We start from the raw sequence: 18,823 nt of genomic DNA, 5'->3' as shown, positions 1-18,823 counted from the left end.
TGTTTTTGCCCATTCAGTATTAAATTCTTCTTTATGAAACTTCAATTCACTGCCTCTTCCTTATTCAGGAGTGTTTTTTCTTCTCTCACATTATACTACTACTACTACTACTACTTAACATTTCTAGAGCGCTACTAGGGTTACGCAGCGCTATACAGTTTAACAAAGAAGGACAGTCCCTGCTCGAAGGAGCTTACAATCTAAAGGACGAAATGTCAAGTTGGGGCAGTCAAGATTTCCTGAATAGAGTTGTAGTGGTTAGGTGCCGAAGGCGACATTGAAGAGGTGGGCTTTGAGCAAGGATTTGAAGATGGGCAGAGAGGGGGCCTGGCGTATGGGCTCAGGGAGTTTATTCCAAGCATGGGGTGAGGCGAGGCAGAAAGGGCGGAGCCTGGATTGGCGGTGGTGGAGAAGGGTACCGTGTTTCCCCGAAAATAAGACACTGTCTTATATTAATTTTTGCTCCCCAAGACCCGCTAGGTCTTATTTTCAGAGGAGGCCTTATTTTTCGGGAAAACATCGGGTCGCCCCCCCCCACCTGAGGTCGCCCCCCCCCCACCCGAGATCGCCGCCCCCCCCCCTCGATCGCCGGCTCCCCCCGCCCTCAGTCGCTCCCGGAACTAACCTCTTAAACGCTTCCTTTCACCATTCATCTTCGCACTCGCAGCAAGCAGCAGGGCAGGCCACTCCTTCCTTCCGTGTCCCGCCCTCACCTGACGTAACGTCAGGCGAGAGCGGGACACGGAAGGAAGGAGTGGTCTGCCCTGCTGCTTGCGGTGAATGCGAAGGTGAAAGGAAGCGTTTAAGAGGTTAGTTCTGGGAGTGACTGAGGGCGGGGGGAGCCGCCGATCGAGGGGGGGAGCCGGCAATCTCGGGTGGGGGGTTGACCCCGATGTTTCCCCGAAAAATAAGGCCTCCCCTGCTAGGTCTTATTTTCGGGGGAGGCCTTATATTTTCAAATTGCAGCAAGACCTCTACTAGGTCTTATTTTCGGAGGATGACCTATTTTCGGGGATACAGGGTACTGAGAGGAGGGATTTGTCTTGAGAGTGGAGGTTATAGCAGCCTGTAGCTTGGGAGTCGCCACTTGTGTGGCTGAAATATCACTACTGTTCTGAGAGAAAATGTAGTTGCATATCTGTAACATAATGGTCTATGGACTTTTCCCTTAGGAAGCCATCCAAGCCTTTTTTTAAACCCCGCTAAGCTAACTGCTTTTACTACATTCTCTGGCAACGAATTCCAGAGTTTAATTACACGTTAAGAAACATTTTCTCCAATTCGTTTTAAAATAACTACTTGTAGCTTCATTGCATGCCCCCTAGTCCTAATATTTTTGGAAAGAGTAAACAAGTGATTCACGTCTACCCATTCCACTCCACTCATTTTATAGACCTCTATCACATCTCCCCTCAGTCGTCTTTTCTCCAAGCTGAAGAGCCCTAGCCGCTTTAGCCTTTCCTCATAAGGAAGTCGTCCCATCCCCTTTATCATCCTTCTTTGTACCTTTTCTAATTCCACTATATTTTTTTTGAGATGCGGTGACCAGATTTGAACACAATATTTGAGGTGCAGTCGCACCCACAGAGCAATACAAAGGCATTATAACTTCCTCATTTTTGTTTTCCCTTCCTTTCCTAATACCACCTAACATTTTATTTGCTTTCTCAGCTGCCGCCACACACTGAGCAGAGGGTTTCAACGTATCATCAACGATGACGCCTAGATCCCTTTCCCAGTTTTGGTGACTCCTAATGTGGAACCTTGCATTACGTAGCTATAATTGAGGTTCCTCTTTCCCACATGCATCACTTTTATATTGGTGCACCAAAAGTGTTGCTTTCTGTTAATAAATGGCTAGATTTATAAAATTTTGGGTTTTTGAATGTGCGCCACATTTCAAGAATTTGACTTGTTATAGTTGTTCTCTGCAGACAGTGGGATGTTCCTGCCACACAATCCCACCCTCTCTTCCCCAAGTTGAAGTATGCTAGACATGAACTGAAACACGCTGGGACTACTATTTATACTACCCACCTTAACCTCAAGAGAGACTTTTTTAAAACTCATGCCTATCAGCTTTGAATCTCTCTGTGGTTCGGCGCCATCACCACTTGTGTGGCTGAAATATCCCACTGTCCACGGAGAACAACCATTACAGGTATGCAGCTATATTTTCCCTGTTTTCTAGGGGGCTTATCCTTGACTTCCTCATAGCTTGCTGTAATGAACAAAAATGATTTTAGAAGTTTATTACCCCAAGTGGCTTTGCTGAATTTTACCTACCTCACCCCCAGTGACACCACTTGACATGTAGCTGTGCCTTCAATCCACTCTAGAAGTGGCATCGGCACCTGAAAAGTTACGGGTCACTTTTTGACATTGCAGACAGTGTTTGTTTTAAATAGTGGCCACAAGAGTTTTAAATTAATCATGGATATTCAGTGCTGTTGAACAGATAGTGAATGGCACAGAATGTGTTTTTTTTAAAAACGCAATCAGCACCAGGGCTTATCCAGAGATCTGATATCTAGATTGTGGTCTAAATATCGCCAATTTCTGACTCACTTGCCGTTTTGCCTACACTCTACTGTGGCACTGTCTGGATATCCACAGATAGCAGCGCCTATGGATTTATCCAGATAAACCTAAAGGCCCAGTACTGAAAGGCATTTATTTGTTGGTATGAGAGTTTGGACTTTTGGCTCAACTGGCAGCAGGAACTTTCACGCTGCCCAGATATTTTTCCCCCTCCCAAATTAGTTTAGTGTTTTGTTTTTGTTTTGTTTTTGTTACATTTGTACCCCGCACTTTCCCACTCATGGCAGGCTCAATGCGGCTTACATGGGGCAATGGAGGGTTAAGTGACTTGCCCAGAGTCACAAGGAGCTGCCTGTGCCTGAAGTGGGAATTGAACTCAGTTCCCCAGGACCAAAGTCCACCACCCTAACCACTAGGCTACTCCTCCACTGGCAACATGCCATGTAGAAGTCGGCCCTTGCAGATCACCAATGTGGCCGCGCAGGCTTCTGCTTCTGTGAGTCTGACGTCCTGCACGTACGTGCAGGACGTCAGACTCACAGAAACAGAAGCCTGCGCAGCCTTCTACATGGAATGCTGCTAGTGGAATAGCAACACACATTCCATGTAGAATCTCCAACAATAGTAGCAACATTCCATGTAGAATCTCCAATAGTATCTATTTTATTACATTTGTACCCCGCGCTTTCCCACTCATGGCAGGCTCAATGCGGCTTACAAGGGGCAATGGAGGGTTAAGTGACTTGCCCAGAGTCACAAGGAGCTGCCTGTGCCTGAAGTGGGAATCGAACTCAGTTCCACAGTTCCCCAGGACCAAAGTCCACCACCCTAACCACTAGGCCACTCCTCCAGGGGCCATCACCAGGGATGCTGCTGCTGAAACCCTGCAATCATGAACCCTAGACCTGGCCACTAGGCATTGGTCTTGTGTGATAACTAGGACCTCCCAGGGGTTGTGAGCGCTACTTGTACAGAATCCATCGCCCCAGCTTACCCAGGAAGCAGATGACCTGAGGTCGAGAATTAAACTTGTGCCCCTTCATACAGCAGTGCACAACACCTCTACTGATCCACCAGGCCATTCCAGCCGAAGTCTGAGAGTAATTAATGCTATAGCAGGAGAGCAAATCATCCTTCCGAAAATTTGCCCTGGTATCTACCACCTTGGGCAAATTTCTTCATAAAGGCGGATAATCCCAATAAAAACAAAAAACAGTTACTTGTGAGGGTTTATTGGTTTAAATCTTTGATCCTTCGAAAAGCATTGGCAATAAGCAGATGGTGGGAATGTTCTTAACATGGCAGTTGGATTCTGTTTTAACATCAAAATTGGTTTAAAGCACCAGTTCATCCACATTTTATTTTCAAGACTCCATGGCAGAGGAAAAAAAGTTTTCAAACAGGCTTCCTTCTTCTGGGAACGCAACTCTGAGAACAGCTAAACCCATTGCCTAGCAGACAGCAGTAAGATTAATGCAACCAGCAATAGATTTATAGGGACTTAACCTGTTTTTCTAAGGATATGAGGGGAGGGAGGACAAGTGTATTGTGAATGCAGGAGCCTCCTTGCTGAACAGGACTAATGTTTATTTGATTCCTATGACAATAAATTCTCAAGAACTCAACACACCCAGTGAGGAGTGGGCATGCAGTGACATGCAGCCTGTGCCCATAGTACTGATTACCAGGGCAGTAATGTGACTGACGAAGCATCCAGTCCACCTAGTGGCGTCTTGAAAATAACCTGTTCCCCCCACCCACCCCAACCCAGTGGTCAAGTATTTCTTTTTTATTATTATTATTATTAGCTTTTCAGAAAAACACCAAAATCAGATTTACAACATCATCATATATTCAACAATTACAAACAACTGCAGTGTTCCCCTTTTTCCCCCCCCTCCATTCCGCTCAGGGATCCTAAACCTTGCCCACCACTAGAAGTACCCCTTCTTATCCCTATTACACCGGTAAACCCCTCCACTCCAAATATGGAGCCTGCCTCCTCGCTTTAAGGCTGTAAGTTTATCCATTAAGCAGCAATAATCCACCTTCGCTAACACCTGATCCACTCTAGGTGTCGCAGTTTGCTTCCACAGTCTGGCAATTAATGTTCGAGCTGCGGTAACCTATATGGGACAAAAGGCAATGATGGGGGGCTCGGCCACAGTGGTCAAGTATTTCATTCCTTTTCAGTGCACCTCCTTTATCATTTGCAGCTGTGCAGATCCACAGAGTGTCTGTCATACATTGTACCTAAAGCTGAGTTGAATCCTAAGGTGCATGGGGTTTTGACAACAGGCAATCAGTGACTGCCTTAGTATATAGCTGTGTTTGCTGCATGTACTATCAGCCTCTGAGGAGTTTTTACTTATAATGCAGAGGGGTCTTTTGACAGTACAGGTGAGATACTGTCTGACATTGAAAATACAGGTTCTGTACCTGAAGTTGCATATATCTGGAATAGAAGGGCATAGATTCAACCATGGCCTTTACAGAAATTGGCCACATGCTTCTATAACTTAAACAGCATCCTGTTTGTTCAGCTGCTGCTAGTTGAAGGACTGATAGAAAGTCCAAAAAATGGTTTATTACAGAAGGTGTGTCGGATGGTGTTCTGAAGCATTTAGTAAGTTCTGGATCAGGTATTCTGTAGCTTGTAAGAGACTTCCTAACTTGTTTTGCCTGAGATCTCCTGGGAGTGTACCTAAACACTGTGACTGCAATTGTAACAGAGAAACAGAGGTGAAGAAAGAGCTCCAGATGTGTACAGGAACATTCAAGGAGAAAATGAAAATCATGAGGAAAAAAAATAAAGAGCACTTTTTATTTCTGCAGCCCGATGCTCTGCTACCCTCAGGGGACACCTGCTGCAGCAAGCCTGTGGGGCCAGCAGTAAGTGGCGGAGAGAGTCCCTTGGCTGGTGTCCGTTTCAGTGAGCTGGACAAGCTGGCTGTCCTCACTTTAATAAGAGAAGAGGTAATGGCTTGATTATCTTTATATCTCTGTTCCACCTTTCCAGACTAAAGCTCAAGGTGGATTACAGCAGTTCAGGCCTGAGGCCTGCCTTAAAGAGCTCAAGAGGATGCTTGAAGCAGATAAAGCAACTTGCCCAAGGTCACAATAGCAGGAGAAGTGGGAATTGAAAAGGCTCCCAGCCCATTCTTTTAACAACATCCTTTCCTCTGGGGAAAGGATGCTGGTCGTCTGGAAATATTCGTGTTGACAGCTATGGTGATTACTGTTGCCATCTTTAGTAAAGGTTCACTTTTGGCCTATATTTGTACAGCTAACTTCCCTTAGGGGGGAAAAAATGTCTTGGGTTCTTTTTGTAGATTTACAGGGACCACAATAGAAGTTGTGTCGCTTATTATGTTTTAATGTTTTGTTTTTATTTGTATGATTTGTTTGATGTGTTATAGGCTCCAAATCCTGTAGTTAGCGGTAGAATATTTATTCAGTTCAGGTGCTGCATTTAGAAATAAACAGATGTAGAAAACCAATGCTGGTAAAAGAGGGGAATGGAGACAATGGAGCAGTCAAAATGTCCATCGTTTTAGCATCTGTGTGGTGATTTCTGCTGGATCTTGGAGCTGAAATTAAGCACAGTGTCTGTAATAGACAAAACAGTCCTCTGGCCACTTTCAAGTGTTTTTCTCCTGCCATGCTTGCAGCAGGGCTGTCGTTCAATACATCACTGAACATTGATTTTTGTTTGGGAAACCAGAGCTTCCAGAACAATTTGGTAGCTGGGATAGAGTTCATGGAGAAAGGCAGTACTGCCACTGTACATAAGAGGACCCGTCAGTAGAATGAAGCAGTATTACGGTAGGGGCATAGCTAGACCTCGACCGGGGGGGGGGGGGGGGGGGGCTAGAACCCAAGGTGGGGGAGCACATTTTGGTTGCCGCCACTGCAAAGGTACCTTGGGACCCCCGCCAGCTAAAGCGTTTGTCCCGCACTGGTGTCACATTGCCTGGCACCCTGTCCTGTTTTCAGTCGCTGTGCACGCTCATTTTAATGAAACTGATGCAAACCTATGGAACTTTGGAAGGCTAAGTGCTTTGAAAATGAGCCCCATGGTCTTCATCTGCTGTCATTTTCTATCAAGTCTGTCCATTCATACCAGCTTTACAATCCCTAGAAGCACAGAAATTGGATGGTGAAAGGAGGTGGACAATAAGTCAAAACTGGATATAGAAAGGTTAGAAAGTTGTTTGTATTCTAAACTAAAAAATAAAACTCAGTACCAAGGTTTTCTGTCTTTATTGTAAACTTGGCTTTGCTTGTGCTTAAGCTCAATCTATTAAGGCTCCCAGACTGAGCCCCTCTAATCTCTAACACTTACCTACTGCGTGACCTTGGGTGAGCTGCTTAACCTTCTTGTGCTTAATGCGGCTTACTTCTTTCTTTGCTGTCTTTGCTTTGCAGCACATACACAACATCTTCTGCCAGCCTCTCCTTGGCTGTAAAGTGGTTTAGATACATTTTATAAAAGTGCTATGTGTAATCAACTTTAAATTCTATATACAGGAAAGTAACACAACAGGATCCAGTTGTCTGCTTATATTTAAAAGACTGGGAGGAGTCACCAAACATCAAAGTGTGGAGAGGGGAATCACCAAAAAATTAACTTTCTCGTACATATACCATTAAGGAAAATGAATAGTTGACCTTTTTAAAATAAGGTTACTAAGTGCTCCAAAGTAGGATTTCAGAACTAATTATAGGTTCTCAACATGCAGGAGACGTGCCCCTGATGCCTCAACAAGGGGGTGCCCGTTGACCACTGGCTACCTTCCTGTCCCTGCCACTAGCCTGCTGCCTCCCTGACTCCATGACTGCAAAAAAAAAAAAAAATGAAACCAGGTGCAGGACACAGCCCTGTGCATGCTACTAGTGCTTCTTGCCAGTCCTCCCCCTCTGAAATGGGAAGTTGCATCCTAGGGAGAGGACCAGTAAGAGGCACCAGTGGCTTGCACAGGTCTATGGCCCATGCATAGTTTCAGTTTCTTTTCAGTCATGGATGTAGCAGGTGATCAAATGGGTAGGTGGGAGGTGCTGGTGAGGGAGAGAGTGACCAGGGGTGGGGGAAGAAAGAGAGGAAGCATGGTGGTATTAGAGGGAGAGGGGAAGAGAGACAGGCAGTGGTGGTGGTTGATGGGGAAAGGGGAACAGAATGAAAGACAGCGCAATGTTGGATGGTAGAGTGAGGGGAAGGGAGAGAAATGAGGCAATGCTGGATGATGGGGCAAAGGGAAGAGATATGAAGCAATGCTGAATAGTGGGGGGACAGGAAGAAAAGGGAGCAATGGGACAATGGTAGGATGGGAGAGAAACAGAGGGGTGATGCTAGATGAGGGTGGAGGTGAGAAATGGGGCAATATGGGATGGTGGTGGTAGACAGAGGGGTGATGTCGGATGGGGGGAAGAGTTATAGAGAGATGAAATCCTGGATGGCCAGGGCTGGGGGGGAGGGAGAAACAGAAGGGAGATGCTGGATGGTGGAGGAAGAGACAGAGAAGATGTTGGATGGCAGGGGAGAAGGAAGAGACGGAGAAGGTTTGGATGGTGAGGGGGGGGTGAGAAACAGACAGAAATGAGATCCTGGATGACCAGGGCAGGGGGAGAGAAATAGAGAAGGGCTTTGAGGGGCTGGGGGGAGAGAAGAAATGTCAAATGGACGGGAGACCCTGGTAAGAGAGTTAAGAGAAGACTGAGGAAAGCAGAAACCAGATATTGGGATCAACATGAATAGAAAAATAAAAGGTCTAGACAAAGGTAGAAAAAGTAATTTTGTTTTCTGTTTTATGATTAGAATATGTTAGTTTGTGGAATGTATATCTTCCAAAGCTGATCAAAGCTTGGGGGTACTTGGTTGAAATTTGTTCAACTTAGGGGGTCATTCACTTGAAGAAGTTGAAAAAACACTCACATAGGTTACTCGATCAGTGGTTTGAAATTTTGGAAGAACACATTTTAATTGCTTTGAACCTTAAGGAGAGATTTTGCATCCCATGCAGATAATTAGCAAAGAAACTGAAGTGGAGAGATGGAAGCAGAAATACGAGGGAAGCTGGCAGGAAGTCTTGGAGATGAGGTAAGTTCTGTTGGTAGCCCAAGAATGTAAGACAATTCAGACATCTTCCTGCCACCCCTTGTCCTCACAGAAACATTAGTGGACACATTCCAGCACTCCTTACAGTACAGCACAAAGGAATAATAATAATAGAATAATAGAGCGACGCTTAAGTCCCTATTGATTTTGGTGAAGTGTATGGCATCCTTTTATGTTTATATTCACACAAAATGATGTATGACACTTATGGAGATTTTCCCAAATAGTTTCTTTGCTTCTGTTAATGAAGGTGCTCATCTATAATATAAAATTAACCGATTGGTTATGTTTTATATGTGATTCTGAAGTGTTATTGAAAAAGTTTTATAATTGAGTACAGACATTTTAGGGCTACTGACTACATCCCAAAAATGTCATTTTTACAAAATTTTTGTAGTGTGTTTTCGAGCTCTATGTGCAGCATAAACTCGTCAGTTTATCCTTGCATAACTGACAGTTCTTTCATGTATAGCCAGCTCGTTGTTCTAACCTATACATATAAGCACTGCCAGTTACTTAATGAGGCATCCATTTTTATTTTGTTCCATTTTGGAGGTGGAGATAAAACAGGTGGTTAAGGGGAATTATTCCGTTAAACCTGGTCCTGGAGGCACTCCAGCTGCCCGTGCCGGAATGACAGACACGGCAGAGAAGTCTAATCAGTGTTCTACATTGTTTGGAGCTTTTTGAAGGAATGCCAGTGCAAACCAGTGTAAACAATATTGCAATAATCGAGTCTGGATATAATGAATGAGAATATTAAAGCATGAAAGTCATTACGATATTAATAGAAAGAAGGGGAAGAAAGGTGGGTAAACACACAAGCAAGCCTAAATTACAATCAAGAATTTATTTTTAAGTAAAGACAAAAATGTATTTACCGTATGACACAGTAGGAAGGACTAGAGTACAGAAGTGATCAGAAGGCTTTAGGGGGTCTTTTACTAAGCCATGGTAGTGTTTTTAGCTCATGATAGAAATCAGCAGGCGGTAAACGCCAAGATGCCCATTATATTCCTATGGGTGTCTCGACATTGACCGCCAACTGATTTCTACCGCGCACTAAAAACGCTATCATGGCTTAGTAAAAGACCTCCTTACTGCATAAGAGCAGTGTAGCCAGCAACAATGAGGAAGCTAAGAAGTACCAACTAATTGAAGGAAAAGCCCACAGGAAGTAATGTGTTTGGAGAGCAGTTTTAAATTTCATAAAGGAGGTCTCGGATTGGATTTGAAAAGGAAGCATTCCAGATTGAAGGTGCCATAACTATCACCTAGTGGAATCTGGGCGGACATTCAAGTGGGAGTGGACAACCAGCAAATTTTTGTGAAGTGAGCTTAAAGAATGACAGGTCACATAGGGAACAAGTGAACTGAAAAGAAAAGGGGGAACACCTGTGTTAAAAAAAAAAAAAAAAAAATTGGTGAGCAAGAATAAGAATCTTAAAACAATGTGAAAAGATAATGGAAGCCAGTGACATGATCATATTTCTTAGATCCGAAGAGTAATTCTATAGCACTTTTTGTAACAGTTGCAATTTCCTAAGTTGGTTCCCTTTTTACGCTAGAAAATAGTACATAAAACTGAAAAATTGCACTAGTTTGCCTATAATGTGAATCACCCTTTTTGATGACAGAACTGAAATTGAACATTTAACATGCCAGCCTAGGAAACTTCTCATTAGAAGTTTGTGATTTTGGCATTTTTTTCACCCAGGAGATTCCTCCTGCTCCTTTATACCTCCAGCTCAACCGGAACCAGGGATGGGATGTGGTGCCATGAGCAAGGCCATCCCAAAGGCTGTGCAGCTGCACAGGGTGCAAAGGAGACAGGAGTGCGCAAATTACTCCCTGTCTATTGTCTCCCAAGTGGCAGCTGCAGCTCAGTAGGCGGGGTGGAGGTGGAAATGGGTGCGTGCTTCTAGCCATGAGGCATCATTCTTAACTATATGGAGACTTTTTGAATCACATTTTATATCCCTTTCCCCAAGCCCTATCCCTACACGTACCTAACCACCAGTAATTGTGGCTCTTTCCCAGCCAGCCCAGGAAGCAGAAGACCAGCTCTGAGCAAAACCAAGAACCTACCACAGCACTGGCCATTGGGCTAGCCCTAGTTTTGTAATTTATTACTTCTCTCATGCCCTAGAGAGAGTGATATGAGAAATGTGCATTTGAAACACTAGTTTTTGTGTTGTTCAGGACCTACAGTAACTGAGTACAGCAGCCGTAAGAACGTGTGTGTGTATGTGCATATATATATATATATATATTTATCTTTCTTTCTTTTTTTCTTTAGGAAAATCGTAGCAGAGTATGAAAAAACTATTGCACAGATGATTGGTAAGGAGTCGAAAGAGATGCACGCTTGGACATATTGCTAAAAAATGGTCTTTTTTTTTCCTGGAAATCATAGTTTTCTTAAAAGAGTAACATCTCAGGTTTTATGTTGACATCTGTGACAGCCACGTAAATTTTGAAGAACTGTGACTTTAACCTAATAAGATCCAGTGTAAGAGCAGAGTCTTTTTGTAAAGATTTAATCTTCTCTTTCGGTTATTTCTTGAACTCTTGCACCATATAAGTGGATGCTGAGGCAGCAGATGAGAGGAAGAATACATTTTCTAGGATGACTGAGATGAAAGCAGACAACAGCAGGTCTTAGGACTGGATTTTAACCATGATGTGATATCTGTGTTCTGTAGAAGATGAGCAGAGGAGTAGTGTCACCTCCCAGAAGAGTCTTCAGCAGCTGACAATAGAGAAGGACCAGGCGGTGGCAGACCTGAACTCTGTGGAGAGGTCGCTTTCTGATCTCTTCAGGAGATACGAGAACCTGAAGGGGGTTCTGGAAGGATTTAAGAAGGTAGGGTTCCCTGTTACAGAGCTCACTTGAAACTCTGAGTTGATATCTAGTGGTGCTTCTCCACTTCCATTCCAGATAAATCTGTGGTGGTGAGGGTAGAGTACTCTGGGACTCTCAAAGGGTGCAGACGAATAATTTCTGAAGGTAACCTGAGCAGGAAGAGCCCAGTTTGGCATTCAACAATTAGTTTTCTCTGCTTATTAATTGGCCTACCAAGTACAAGCTGGAAGGCTGAGAGGAGGCATGCACGTCAACCATAGACAGTCGGTGACTCAACTGTTTGGGGAGACTAAGATGTGGTGGGGCCGCAACTATGTTAGTAGTAAAACGACAGTAAGGACTCCTCCCTTTTGTCTACCAGCTGTCCCCTTCCTCACCCCACAATACTTCTTTTACTGTTGGTATCATACACAATGAATACATTCCAGGGAATTGTGTACCAAAAAAATCAAAATGCATATTAAACAAAACAGTGTTTTCAGTTTTCTAGAGATGTATGCAGGTAGTTTAACACTTAAACTACACTTGGGTCCAGGTCAGCCCTAGCTCCCCAGTCCAGCACATTCTTGTTGGCCATGTGAACAGTGGTGTTCTGCAGAACTGTAACAGGAATCCTGTTGTTACTGGCAAGCATAGAATGATATCTGGGGTTTTTGATAGGTTGCCAAATAACCACTAGGCTTCAGTTCTGCTGTCCATTAGTATACTGTTAAGTTCCCAGATATGTTTGGAATAGGTATTACATGTATTAGCTGTACCTAATGGTTAGAGCAGTAGCCTGATAACCAGGGAAGCCAGGATTCAAATCCTACTTCCGCTCCTTGAGATCTTGGACAAGTCCCAGGTACAAACTTAGACTGTACGCCCTTCAGAGACAGGAAAATACCTACTGTACCTGAATAAAACTTGCCTTGACTATCGCTTAGAAAGCTGTGACATAAATTCAAAATCCAGTACCAGGCATATTGTGAAGTAAATGTCACTTGAGGCTTAGATAGCAATTCTACCATAACATATAGTGGTAACATCCACCTTGAAAAGCAGCACTATAAACACCCTCAGGTGGTACTAACATATCAGTACACCTACTGGAAACTAAACAAACCTGATTACTTCAGTGCTAACAGAAGACCTGATCTCTTCACACACACAGGACACAGAGGAAACCTTGTCAAGTCCAAGTAATCATAAACTAAAATAGAAATATGAAAACAGAAATTGAACTGAACTCTCAAGAGGCCAGACAATGCATACAATGCAACAGCCAAATGAAGAGAAGCAGTCCTCCTGTACTGTGCAAAATATAAAAAATAGCACATGCAAATTAAAAAACTAATATATTTCAATTACTATATTACAAACTAAGAAACAGAAATAAAGGAAAATAAGGTATTACCTTTTATTGGACTAATTTAATAGTTTACCATACTGTGCTTTCTTGAGGAAAGAGTTTTTGGCCTCAATGCTAGTCAAATTAGTCCAATAAAAAGGGATCACTATATTTCCAATTTTTTAAATTTTTTATTTTTATTTATTAACCTCTAGAATAGATTAAAAAAGCTACCATACTACTTTATCCTAAATTAAAAATAAAATTCTTTTTTTCTACCTTTGCTGTCTGGCTGTTTAATTTTTCTAATTGTGGTTGGTCCCAGTTCTTAATTTCTGCTTCCCTGTCTCCTCTTAACTTTCTTGACAGGGATTCCTGTCCTTTTGTCATTTTTCAGTATCTTCCTGACTTCTTCATCTTCTTCACTACATCATCTCCATTGATCTTTTGCTTTCAGCTTTCTTCCATTTATTGTTCTGCCTCTCTGTCCAAATTTCATTTTATTTATTATCCAGTCTGCAATTTCCTCTTTTTACTATGTCTGGTGTATAGCTTTCCATCTCTTTCCCTTACCCCAGCTTTCCCATTCCTCTTCCTCTTATTCCCCAGTCTCTCACTATTCTCTCCCCCTTCCGTTCAGCATCTCCTCTCTTCTCTCTTACCCCACTTCCATCCAGTATCTCTTCTTTCCCCTCCCATCCACCCTTGGCATCTTCTGTCCCCTTTCCATTCAGCAGTTCTCCTCTCGTCCCTGCTGCCATCCAGCATCCCTCTCCACCTTCCATCCAGCATCACCTCTAACCCTTCCAATTCGATTGCCTCTATCCCTTCCATCCAGCATTTTCCACTCTTATTCTTCCCCCTTCCATCCAGCATCTGCCTTCTTTTTCACCCCTTCCATCCAGCATCTCCTTTCCCTCTGTCCTTTCCAAGCAGCATTTCCCTCTCTCTACTACTATCCTCTTCCATCCAGTATCTCTCTCCTCTCCACCCTTTCCAGTTAGTGCCTCCCCATTCTCTCTCCCCCTTCCAGCCAGCATTTATCCTCTATTCCCTCATACAGCTTACATTTTCCCTCCCTCTACCTTCCCTTGCAGGATCCCCCCCCCCCCCCTCTCCAGCTAGTGTCTATCCCCTATTCCCCCCTTCCAGTCAGTATTCTCCTCTCTTCCTCTTCCATCCAATATCTCCTTCCCCTTCCTTCTTCCTCCTTTTCAACGCAGCGGTCTCCCCCTTTCCAGCTAGTGTCGTCCTCTGTTTCTTCCCATCTTACAGTCCGTATTTCTCCTCTCTTCCATCCAATATCTCCCTCCCTCCCTCCCTCCCTCCCTCTGTTTTTCCCCTCCTTCCAGCCAGTATATCTCTCACACTCTCGTGGACCCTGACAAGACCAGCAGAGGCAATTTAAAAAGGAGAACCCCCCCCCCCCCCCACACACACACACACATGCACGGACCCTCTGTCTCCAGATGCGCGCAGCCACTCTGCCGGTCTTGTCTCCAGAACAGGAAGTTGACATCGGTGGGTGTGAGACCAGAAGACCCAGCAGCCATGGCATAGCAATTGTGGTCCCGCACATGTTTTCCTTTCTTTTGTTTTACCGCTACTGCCGCTGATTTTGAAAAGTAGCAGCAGTGGTGAAGCAGTGGAGGGAGGTGGGAAAACATGATTGCTGTTGGAAGGCTTAGCCTCCCCAGCCTCTTATACTGGGTGCCTGTGACATCAACCACTGTAATTCAGATTTACAAAACATGATTTCAATTACTGGAAAGACAAACCAACAGAGAGAGAGAGAGCGAACCAAACCTGATGGTGTACAATCCAGTCTGGTTTCATTCAGTAGGTGCTTTGTATATCCAATGGAAGTGCAGGCACATGACTATTATCTACACTTTTGGGGGGAGGGGGAAGGACTGTGGTATATGCTGTGCTGTATTGTGTCTGTTGGTGAGGTACAGATTCTGTGTAGATTAATGATGTCAGTGTGTTTGGCCATACTGTACTGGTGTCCTGTCGCATCCAGAATGAAGAGGCCCTGAGAAATGTGCTGAGGATTATTTGAACAGGGTGAAGCAAGAGGAGCAGAGGTACCAGGCTTTGAAGATCCATGCAGAGGAGAAACTGAATAGGTAAGATTAAGCAAAGTTAACTTTATTTTTCTTCTGGCTTCTGAAAATAAGAGGCATTGCTGCCTGGTACATAAGATGGGACCACCTCTCTGTTGTTGCCCTTTTGAAATCGGCTCTTTCTGTCTGACTGGCTTTTTATACCTTTCTCAGTTGCACTTTACTTTGTGTCTTAGCACTTTACACTTGTTTCACTGTGTCAAATTTTTTTTATTCTATTTATAAATATTTTCCCTCTCCATTCAAGAGCCAATGAAGAAATAGCTCAAGTGCGGGCAAAAGCGAAAGCAGAGAGTGCAGCTCTCCATGCCAGTCTGCGTAAAGAGCAGATGAAGGTGGAGTCATTGGAAAGGGCCCTACAGCAGAAGGTACCTGTCACTTCCTACTCCCCACCCCCAATCCATCATCTCACATTTTCTTTTCTGTGTAGACTCTGTCACACTCCAGGTCTGGGAAATGGTGCTGCTCAGATTAGAGGAGAAGGTCTAGATTTTAAACAAAAGGATGAGCCATAAATCATATTGTTTCATGTGTAATCTTCAGGTCCTAGATCAAAAGGTTCCAAACAATTTTTCCATAGTCAAGCAGTAGGAGAAACCACTTTGTGCACATGGCCCTAGGCTTTCTGTTTCTCATCAACCTGTCCTGTGTACGTTGAGCCTCGGTTTGGAGGGTGGATCTGACCAGGTGGATGCTTCTCATCTTGGATTTCAAAAATGATTTGTATACTAGTTATTGCTTAATAAAGGGTTTCGGTGATCACAGCATAATATATTTTTGATACTAATTTATTTTCGCTAAGTCTTGCTTTGTACCTTCACATGGTGGGACAGTTGTATAACCTCTACTTCACCTCGGCAAGAAAAGGAAAAAAAGATATTGGCTGCACCTCACCAGGATAAAGAGGTGCTCACCCTTACCTTAGGGGTCCTTTTACAAAAGCAATATAGTGTGCGCTAAACGTTAGCAATGCCATAGAATATATGGGCGACTACGTTTAGCATGTGCTTATTTTAGCATGCGCTGAAAATGCACGCCTTTGTAAAATGACCCCTTAGTTACTAGGGCTAAAACTAGTAGTAGTGGTTATGCGGAACTTCAGTGCAGGTGCTTCAGGTGAATATAACTCCCCTGGTTAGCTATAGGCCATGGTGAACCAGTTCGTGGACCAACTGCAGCAGGAGACAGATCACAGAAACCAGTGGAAAAATCAAGAGGATTTTGTACAGTTAGGTGAACTCCTGAAGATAAAAGTAGGAATACATTATCTTTATGCTACAAAACCCTACATTTAAATGGAGAGGGTATGCAAAGAGCAAGCCATAAACCTGGAAGAAAGAGTAATACTGTGAAAGAAAAAGCTGCAAAAGTAACCACAGATTTTAAGATCTCTACTTGTAAAAATCACAGCAAAAAATGCATAAGCAATTACGTCTTAAACACTGAGGGCTGATGTAGAGAGACGATGCAGAAAGTTGCACCAGAACAATAGGTAGATAGCAGTGGAAGATAAGAGAATGATATAGAAGGGCAGGAGTAATGTTGAACAGGCCAGAGGAAGGGCAGGAGAGAGTCAAGGAAATAGAGGCATTGGTGGTTCACCTTCTGGTTTATGTGAAGATGGATACTTATAGTGAGAAAGATTAACTATGCTAAAGTGGAGCGGAGGAGCAGCCTAATAGTTAGAGCAGTGGGCTGAGAATCAGGAAGCCAGGTACAAATCCCTCTGTGGTTCCTTGTGATCTTGAGCAAGTCACTTAACCCTCCATTACCTCATGTACAAACCCAGGGACCCTTTTACAAAGCTGCAGTAAACATTGCCACAGCAAAAATGGTGGGGTGCGCTGAGGCATCCACAGTAAATTCGGGATGTGCATGCATTACCCATGTGCTAAAAATAAAATTAATTTTTATGGCGCAGGGGACTTGTCTGGGGCGGAGAGTTGGCGTGTTCTGTACTAATCGGGTTTGCGCAGCTACAATTACCGCACGCAACCGATTAGCACTTGAGCTTTTACCCTTTTATATAAAGGGTGGCGGTAAGGGCTCTTTCGCTAATCTGTTTTAATAGCCATGGGCTAATCGCAAAATTAGTGCATAGCCATTAATACAAAAAATTATTTACGTATTTATTATGGCATTTGTATCCCACAATATACCCGCCAGCCATTTAACCCTTGCAGAAAAGACCAGTGTAAGGGTGCACTAAGGCCACTTTTTACCACTGCTTGGTAACCCTCCAGGGACAGAGAGATGCCTACTGTACCTGAATTACTCGTCTTGAACTTCTGAAAAGGCAAAAGAGCTAAGTCAGATATCCCTTTACTAAACATGGTGCCAAAATAAATTAAGGCATCTACTGATTTCTTAGAAATAAATCAGACAGTATTGTGCAGAGAAAATAATTACTGAGAGAGTCATTAAGACATGGACAGAAGGCAAGAAGAAAAATGGAAAAAAAAGATATCAATTCCTCCTTTGCAGAAATGTACAGAAAAAAATAAATCATTGTGCGCAGAGGTGTCGCTGATGATAAAGTACACCAAAAATAATGAGAGAGGTCCAGAAGCTCAAGTTGATATGCTATACTAACAGACACCCTCAAATTTATACGTGCCAACAACAAAGTAAGTAACAGCAGAAGCACAAATTGCAGAGATTTGAAGAAAAAAAGGAGAGATACTTAAGGCAATTCTACTGGAAACTGGGGAAGAATTTATTGCACAGTTGAAAACACCACTAACCAACATTGAGAGTTCTAGAGAAGCTTATGTAACCATCTCAAAGAGCACGATGAGAAGCAGAATGGTTACTCAACATACGAAGAAAGTGTGCAACTATGGAATGGCCTGAAATAATAACCAAAGAGTAGGACATAAGTTTAGAAAGTGCCCCAGATTGGAAGAGTTTTGCTCCAGAATAAGCCAAAAAAATTTGAGATAGGTAGAGTTAACAGGAAGAATGTTTCCTTCTAAAAGGAGTCACAGTAACATCCCCAAAGACTGCCATCCAATCGCTTGCTTACGCAAAGCTATTTACTATGATATGTGCAAATAGAATATATGATCAGATTCTAATAGCACGGAACTAAAAAAAGAAGAACAATATGAGGAGCATTAGGAGAAATCAGTTGGAAGAAAAAAATCACACAGATTTAGCTTTAAGAGGTTCTAATGAAACCCACCACCACCACAAGATAACATTGAACTGGTTTGTGGATGGTTGAAGTTATACAGCTCTTGTGTACTCATCATTTAAAGGAACATCTCTAAGTAGTGAAGAACTTGTCAGGTGACTAGAAATACGCTAAGGCAACCTTCATTAATTAAAAAAATTTAAGAAAACTGAAAGTGTCCTTTGACAGAAGACTAATCTAAAAGAATTGAACAGGAAGCACATAAATATGTAATGGTAGAAGGCACAGCCATCCAGCACAAATTTCTGAGAGAAGAGATCATCCAAGAAAACTACAAAAGACTGAAACTGATTGAAAAGTGCTTTAACAGCAGCAGGGAGTACGACACAAGCTGTCAACCTGCTTGCAGTCCCCATACTCTGATAACAACATTGGAATTGTAGATTGGCTACATAAATATCTTGTAAAGTTTTTAAAAACAAAATAACTTCATGTCCACCAGCTAATCTATAAACCAGTGGTCATGCCAATATTTGAAGGAGGCATGGGTCTTTTACAAACAGACTACACACTTGGAGCTATTTCATAGGCTTCCAGGCATACATAACAGCATTAGGAAACCCAAATACTCAAACTGCAGAAGTATGAAGGCAAATGGGCATGGTGGGTTTCTGTCCTTAAACTTGTACAAGCGTTCTGATGGACAGGA

The 18,823-nt window shown here is 43.2% G+C and overlaps 1 protein-coding gene across 1 annotated transcript in view; it reads left to right on the top strand.

Moving 5' to 3' along the window:
• TACC1 (transforming acidic coiled-coil containing protein 1) overlaps positions 1-18,823 on the top strand; it is a 97,517-nt gene that overhangs the window by 62,938 nt on the left and 15,756 nt on the right. Inside the window, 7 exon segments of the mRNA XM_030201913.1 lie at positions 5,377-5,517; positions 8,562-8,638; positions 10,956-10,999; positions 11,362-11,522; positions 14,876-14,888; positions 14,891-14,981; positions 15,226-15,346. Coding sequence (XP_030057773.1) covers positions 5,377-5,517; positions 8,562-8,638; positions 10,956-10,999; positions 11,362-11,522; positions 14,876-14,888; positions 14,891-14,981; positions 15,226-15,346 — 648 coding nt within the window.

This window comes from Microcaecilia unicolor, chromosome 4 (assembly GCF_901765095.1).
Source record: "Microcaecilia unicolor chromosome 4, aMicUni1.1, whole genome shotgun sequence".
Classification (NCBI taxonomy): domain Eukaryota; kingdom Metazoa; phylum Chordata; class Amphibia; order Gymnophiona; family Siphonopidae; genus Microcaecilia; species Microcaecilia unicolor.
The sequence above is the reverse complement of the archived record's forward strand: the minus strand, read 5'-3'. Positions and strand labels throughout refer to the sequence as shown.